An 8,664-nucleotide genomic window follows, 5' to 3' on the forward strand; every position below is an offset into this window, starting at 1 on the left:
CTTCCAACACTGTTCTGTTACTGAAATACTTTAATTAATTGTTGACATGGTAATCAGAAATGGTCTCTATTTATAGCCGTGGTAAAATATATGTTAATTATGGTTCGATTGTGACCCAATCCCTCACAAAATTTCCATATTCCACCACATACTTTTGCTGAGCATGCTTAAACAGTTAAACTTGCAACAGTAACAGGAAGCCAAATTAAACATTTTCATGAAATTTTTAATATTGAGAAACAGTCTAAACTGAACTTTGATTTAGTTAACGATCTTCCCATTATTAAATAACATTATCAGAACGAGTACAAGGAAAGCCAAGTCGACAAGGTAATACCAAACACTTGCCTTTTCCTTTTCATATGGAGCATTTCCTTAGTCAATACTATTGGATCAAGCACGCATGTAGTTGTTAAGGAATGGTTCCACATGAAATAAAGAATTAATTACGGTAAAGATAAACTGCAAACCAATTCAATGCTTCACCCTTATAAATAGCAAGCTCCACGTGAATCAAAATTCAATTCTCACAAGCGATTAAATATAGAAGAGTCAGTTAAGATAAGAGTGTATTACTAAGAGGAGAAAAATGAAAGTTGTGTACTTCCTTGTTGCCATCTTGGCTTTGACATCCTCTGTGGTCTCTGCCTATGACCCTAGTCCTCTCCAAGACTTTTGTGTGGCAGCCAAAGAAAAAGATGGTGGTATGTAAAAGCAAACACTCCTCAACACAATTTAAGATTGTTGCATAATATATATATATATATATATATATATATATATATATATATATATATATATATATATATATATAGAGAGAGAGAGAGAGAGAGAGAGAGAGAGAGAGAGAGAGAGAGAGATGTTGTCTAGAATTATTGTGATTGATGATTTTTATTAATTAAAACCTTTGCCTTTTATCTTGTAGTATTTGTGAATGGAAAGTTCTGCAAAGATCCCAAACTTGTGAAAGCTGAAGACTTCTTCAGACATGTAGAACCGGGGAAGACTGACAACCCAGTAGGTTCAAACGTGACTCAGGTGTTTGTTGATCAACTACCGGGACTAAACACGCTGGGCATAGCTTTGGCTCGCATAGATTTCGCACCAAAGGGTTTGAACGCTCCCCACACTCACCCTCGGGGCACTGAGATCCTTATAGTCCTTGAGGGTACTCTCTATGTTGGATTTGTGACTTCCAATCAAGATGGAAATCGCCTCTTCACCAAAGTGCTGAACAAGGGTGATGTGTTTGTGTTCCCAATTGGTCTCATTCATTTCCAACTCAATGTGGGATATGGCAATGCTGCTGCCATTGCTGCTCTTAGCAGTCAAAATCCAGGAGCCATCACCATTGCAAATGCTTTGTTTAAAGCTAATCCACCTATTTCTTCTGAGGTTCTCACCAAAGCTTTCCAGGTGGACAAGAGCATAATTGATTATCTTCAAAAGCAATCTTGGTACGACAACAATAACTAATTTGGGAGTATGGACGAGCATTTCACACTAGCTAGTTACTGTATTACTGACCACTTTATTGTTTCAATCACCCCATACAACAGACCTAATAAATAAAATTTAATGTATGCGGGTTATTAATTTTTATACATAATATTTGTTCTGTTTGGAGTTTAATTTGATTTAATACATATTGCTTGTGAGTTCCATTAATAAAAGAACCTATTCTTTCTGGAGTTGCTGCTGTTTTCGAGTTATTAGATTGTTTGTGTGTCAAGAGTGAGTACTATGCATTTCAATGTGTTAATTACTTGCCTTAAGTATGCTACCACGGGCATATTTATTTAGGAAGGTCTTTAGTAACTGGATGGTGGAAGGGATTTTCAGGTAACAAAATTAGCATATCAAGGCCAAAGCAATTACAACAGGATGCGAAAGTCAAAGGATATATAACAACAATGTAAGGAAACAAGTTCAAATGAACAACGTCATTCATTTTTATTCTAAAGCTGATAAATCACAAATTGTCTCTATTTGTTGCCTTGTGAATATATATAAGCTATTAAATGTCTCTATTTATTTAGGCAGGTTTTTAGTAACTAGAATGTGGAAGGGATTTTCAGGTAACAGAATTAACATATTAACGCCTATGGGTTACCTTCAGAGTAATCATCGATTCCCCCATATGTATTGTCCCTACATTATCAAACTCAGCCTAGTCCACCATAGTACTTGCCTTTAAGGCCAAAGCAATTAAAAAATAAAACTTTCCATCACTTTGAACATATTAGTATTACTGTAAGAGATGTAACATCTTTGCTCCACTTCCAGTTTTTGCTCTCTACTGTCTCGTGCCAACTTTTCGGCATCTCTGCACTGCCTTATTCAAGCACCACTGTCGCCTAGGAAAATGACTTATACTTACAGAGAAAAATTGTCACTAGAAATCCAAAATCTGTAGATAGATGTATCAAAGACTTTGTCCTACGGACATTTTAGGCATCAACTTTGAGGGGATATACAATGACAACTAATAATCTGTCACCATAGACTTGACCTATGGATATATTTGTACCTGCAGTCAAATTTGACTATCACTATATCTTACACCTACAATTTCAAATGTGTAGGTAAAAGATATTAATTTATACCTACAATCTCTAACCATAGGTAAAAGTCATTTACTTGTACCTACGGTCTTCGTAAATGCCATATAATAATAATAAAAATAGTTCCTAATTATGCTTTTTGTTGATTATAATTTTTAATTAAATATATTTTATTTTTTCTTTTAAAAAAATATAATTGAAAGAAGGATAAATGAAACTTAAAATAGAAGAAACCACCAACAATTTATACACTTGAAAGTTGAAACTTAAAATATTACTTCCTATATTTTTTGTTTGAATTTCCTGTGTACTTGAATTTCACAAATCAATGGGTAAAGACAATCATATGTACAGTTTAGAATTTAATTAACAACCACTCAAGACATCTAGAATATCAATGTCTTTCCAATCAAAGCATTCTGACATCTTCATCACTATCTAAACCATGTTCCTGAAATAACAATATCACTTATTAAGAATAGCACTAATATCATAAACCAATATTCAACAAAATATAAGCATCTATATTTAAAAAATAATAATCTAAAAATTCATATTTATTGGTCAAATTTAAACAAAGTGGTGATAAATGAAAATTTATAAATATAGGCAAGCAAGATAGAAAGACAACCATACAAAACTTCCTAGGCCTATATGTCAAGAAATTATGAAACTATTAATTAAGCATTTGGTTCCAAGAACATTAGGAGCAATGTCCAATCAAAACCTCATTTGTAAGTTATGCAAATTTCTTTTACATTCACAAAATGATAGCAGCTCTTTCAAATGCACCCAATCCCATGGAGTCTCCATTGTAAGTTTTTCTACAATAGGTCCTATCTTAAAAATCAAGAAATGGTTAAATAAATTCATTTCTTGAGGAGCTACAATTAACAACACAAGTGAGTTAAGGAGCTAAAAGTAATAAAATCACATCTATTGTTTCATTACCTATCACTACAATTAAAAACTAGGAAAATTGTCAACAATACATACTAGTACAAATGTAAACAAAATGTAAAAAATAGTGGTCTGTACTTGGCAGTAATTTTACTAACCAATAATTAATCACATTAAATTTATCAATACTTTATATTGTTTTTTCTAAACTATTCTTACTATTTTTAAAATTAATTATCTCTCTTTCTATACTTAATTGTTACTCACCTAATTGTTTAATTTTGGGAGAGAGAAAAATAATAAGAGAACTGTTATAATATGCTTAACTTAAATCTTACTCAGATAAAAAAATGCAAGCAACCGCAAGCATGTGTATTCAGCCAGTGTAACCAAAAGAAATACTGACAACTTTTTCTCTTCCAACTTTCTCTGTTATAATGATAAGATATATTCCTTAAAAAATATTATTATAATATATCAAATATAAATCTTACTAAAAAAAAAATTTAACATCTTAAAACAAACCTTCCTTTGTGGTTGTATTTAATTGTACAGATTCTGCTGCCCATATATTAATCTTATTTTTAAGTTTAAAATGAGGCCATAAAGAACAAATTAAAAGATATTTTCTATGTGCAATAACAGAATATATATATATATATATATATATATATATATATATATATATATAATTGTTTTGGGGGTGAGGGATTTTTGGTACCTCCCAACGTGGTGGGCACGCGAGGCTATTCAACGATCACTAGCAAGCCACAAAACTTGCAAAAACCTGCATATATAGACACATTAATCAAGTTAATGAATGTGTGATACGAGTGTAATAAAGCTTAATTAGAAATGTAACTATAGATATAAAATGTCTTATATATATTGACAAAATATATAGCAGAGAAGATAATTAAGTAGTTATCATGGGTCACAAGCCACATGGCAGGCCTAGAATGAATCTAGAACAATAGTCAATACCCTAATGAAGAAATTTTCTTTTCATCAATTTTACAAATAACAACTAAGTATAAACTCTCAAAATCGATCTTAAAGTGTTTGTAATTCTTCATCACCAGTATAGACCACTATTTTTTTGTCTATGTTTTTTATATTTATCCTCATCTTTTCTAATTTCATCCTCATCTCTTGATGTTTGATCCTTTATACATAATCATTGACATTAAATGGTGACATTCAGAAGCAATATATCAGATGTAGTTAATGCTCAAATTAATCAGTGACGAAGCAATTAGATTTTGGTCAACCACTATTTTTTATTCTACAAAAAAAAAACTCTTGATGAGGTAAAAAAGAAGGAAAAGGAGGAACAAGTTGCTTCCAAAAGATTCTTTTTCAATATGAAATTACACACACGATAAGAATGTAGACTCTATGCTAGCAATTCTAGCATGAACAACAGAACAAGTGCTTGTTAAGACACATTACCAATCATAATTCAATAAACATTAAACTAATAATTGAAGAAGGCATCAAAGCCCTTGTTAGAATTGCTAATGCTCATCTCCTGTTATTAGCCCTTAGCCATGTATTCTTCCATATTGAGTATTCGGGATCATCAATATTCAAATTAAAATTTTATCAGGCTAAACTCTAATCACTTTTCAAGGGTACCACCCACTACTATACAATCTGATAAACTTTCAGGTTGTATATTAGTGGTACATTTATATAATTGTGATAAAATTGTGTTGTAATCAGTGAAAAACATGTCCCTGACATCTAGCTGGACACTCTATGAGAAGGAATAACATCATAACTTGTGAATCAAGAATTTTAGTTGGAATTGAATCATATCCCTGTAATATTGAGACAAATAGTGGCCACGTGAAAATATATATAAAAATAATACTACAATACCTTTCATAGGGGTTATCCATTGAAGTTAACATTAAAAAAGATATTGTCAAATTGATGTTCTATCCTTATAAGTTAGTCAACATACTTTTTGTTTAGCCCTAAGAAACAGAATCCAATACATATAGAAGATACGAGTGTAGAAGGAACTAAAAGAAATATAATGGGTTACGATTTATCTTCAAGCCCAATATTTGGATACCACTGTCATTGACATATACTCTTGATTGATATATAGGAAGTGGAGAAGAGAGTTCCTCCTGAATTAAGGACAATGGGAAACAACAATGACAAGACACCAAAGGACATTTTAATAATCACATTTTATGATAAATTTCAAAATATCAAAATAGCAAGAGATCTTCATCACATGATATTAATATGCTGATTAGTATTCAAGATTTGGAAACAAGCACCTCTTCAATACTTCTTGTGACATACTGTTGGATCAAGTGACCTCGGAATAATTAAGAAAGGGGGGGTTGAATTAATTATTAATGAACCTCTACTAATTAAAATTTACCCTTCTTAGACTTTTACTATGTTGTTAAGAAAGTAAAGAACAAAAATATAAACTTAACCAAAAGTAAAAGCGGTAATTAAAGTGCACATCGGAAATTAAAAGAGTAGGGAAGAAGAAGACAAACACACAAGAGTTTTATACTGGTTCGGCAACAACCCGTGCCTACATCCAGTCCCCAAGCGACCTGTGATCCTTGAGATTTCTTTTCAACCTTGTAAAAATCCTTTTACAAGAAAAGATCCACAAGGGATGTACCCTCCCTTGTTCTCTTTGAACAACCTAGTGGATGTACCCTCCACTAGAACTGATCCACAAGAGATGTATCCTCTCTTGTTCTCAGTCAACAACCCAAGTAGATGTACCCTCTACTTGTATCACAAAGGATGTACCCTCCAATGTGTTAAGACAAAGTTCTCAGGTGGTTAGTCCTTAGAAACTTTGTGAAGGGGGAAACAAAAGAATTCTCAGGTGGTTAGTCCTTTGAAATCTTTTGTTTATGGGAAAGGGAAGAATCACAAGAATTCTCAGATTGTGTCATTTTGAATTCTTTGACAAGGGAGAAGGGAGACACAAAAGAATTCAGATGGTTAGTCCTTCGTTCTTTTGGAAAACGGAGAAGAGAGACACAAAAAGAATTCAGGCAGTTAGTCCTTGACGAATTCTTTTTGGCAAAGGGAGAAGGGAATGAAAAAGATGAATAGCACAAGTTTTTGAACAAAGAACTTTTCTTGGAAGAGAAAGTTTTGAACAAAAACTTTTAGAAAGATGAAGAGAAGATGAAACCAGAAAGTTCTGAAAGAAATGGAAGAAAATGTTGAAAGATAGATTGAAAGATAGAATGATTGAAAGAGATGATTGATATGAATGAGATTGTTGTTATGTTTCATGCCAATGTCACATATTTATAGTTTCTTGATGACTCAAGTCAAAACTTGTAACTCTTGGCAATTCCTTTAAAACTAATCACTTAAAAAGATATGACTTTTGAAAGAATCTTCAGAAACAAGTCACTTGAAGAAATGTGACTTTTGGAAATGAATTTTTCGAAAACAGTCATTGGTAATCGATTACCATAAAGGTGTAATCGATTACACATCAACAGATGTGACTCTTCATTTTGAATTTTGAAAATCTTAACGTTTTAAAACCACTGGTAATCGATTACTATAATCTGGTAATCGATTAACCGAGAGTAAAACTCTTTGGTAATGATTTTGTGAAAACTTCTTGTGCTACTCAATGTTTTGAAAAACTGTTTAATACTTATCTTGATTAAGTCTTCTCTTGATTCTTGAATCTTTGAGTCTTGAATCTTGATCTTGATTATTCTTGAAATCAAATTTGCTCTTGATCCTTGAAGTGTTCTTGACTCAATCTTGAATGTCATCATCTTTGTTATCATGAAGTGATCTTGACTTTTGAGCTTTTTGTCATTATCTTTGTTATCATCAAAACTCCTTGAATCAATCTTGATTCATCATGAAGCTTGCTTCTACAATAACAACCAACCACTCAAATGTAAAAGTTTAAAATGTTCACCAACATCCCAAGAAAACTTGTAAATTTAAAAGAAACTCATCTCTAAAACACATTGGTTATTATTTTTGTAGTAAAATAGTGAACACAACACAATGATGCAATAGCTATCACCATATCAAAGCAAAAAAAAGACAAGTGTGATAACTCGTTGTGCCATGAGAATGAATGAATAACTAAAATTGAGACTACAAAACCAAATCACTAATGAAAAAGAATCATGCCACATGGCTTTGGAATCAATAGAAATCAACAACGCAACTAGACAACCATCATCAGTACCAACCGCTAATACTATTGTCAACCCGATCCCAGTAAAAAGACAGCAACAGTCAGCTACATTAATTGATTAGTGCTTCAAATTATTCACGAACACTTGCATTTCATATTAAAGATGCATCAACTACCACCTCATTGAAATTCATCAATAGTAGTAGTAATTTATTTCATGCACATTTCAACCAACAATAAGCCTCGATTAAATGGTGAAACAAACACTAAGAATGAAATAAAAGGAAGAAAAAAAATCAAAAAACAACAAATGCAGCATGTGATCATCACAAAGAGCAATGAAAGAGAAATCTATGAGGTAAGAAGAAGAATGTTGTTTTCCTCACCAGAAAATGAGTGACAGAAAGCACGCAGCAAGCACAAGCACAAACCCAAACCCTAAGAAGGCACAAAAGATGCAAAGAGAAGAAAATGATTTGAGGTAGAGAGAAGGCGCAGAAGAGCACGGTCATTACCTTTGCACCCGTGGACCCCATTTCCCTAAGCATTTGTTAAGTAACTTTTACAACTTCTTCCTTTTTCTTTTTTTAATAAATAGTTGATAATATATGTGAGAGTCAAACTATTTTTTATTTTTTAATAAAGAGTAACTTTTACCACTTCTTCCTTTTTTTTCTTTTTTTTTTTTGAAATAAAGAGTTGATAATATCTGTGAGAGTCAAACTACTTTTTCCTTTCATTGTTATTTTTGTGATATTTTTGGAAATAATTATTTTAATATGTTAGAACAATTATTTTAATATGAGAAAAAGGGTCAGACTAACTTATGTTGTTGAGTCTCTAATGAAATTTTTTAAAATAGTTATTTTAATATGTATTTGTTTATTGGAATTTCACCTACACTATGTATCTGTAGGTAGAAATTTTTAAACTTTATCTATACTAATGGACTATAGGTATAAGATTTATAAGATTTTACCTACACCAAGTAATCATAAGTATACATTTTTTGAAATTTTACCTACATTA

At 31.8% G+C, this 8,664-nt stretch overlaps 1 protein-coding gene across 1 annotated transcript; it reads left to right on the forward strand.

Moving 5' to 3' along the window:
* Positions 1-589: 589 nt before the first annotated feature.
* Positions 590-1,476, forward strand: GER14 (germin-like protein). The gene is made up of 2 exons (NM_001254390.1): positions 590-704; positions 926-1,476. Exons 1-2 carry the CDS (start codon positions 590-592, stop codon positions 1,474-1,476), a joined length of 666 nt encoding a protein of 221 aa, NP_001241319.1.
* Positions 1,477-8,664: the final 7,188 nt, after the last annotated feature.

The sequence above is a fragment of the Glycine max genome, chromosome 19, assembly GCF_000004515.6.
Source record: "Glycine max cultivar Williams 82 chromosome 19, Glycine_max_v4.0, whole genome shotgun sequence".
Classification (NCBI taxonomy): domain Eukaryota; kingdom Viridiplantae; phylum Streptophyta; class Magnoliopsida; order Fabales; family Fabaceae; genus Glycine; species Glycine max.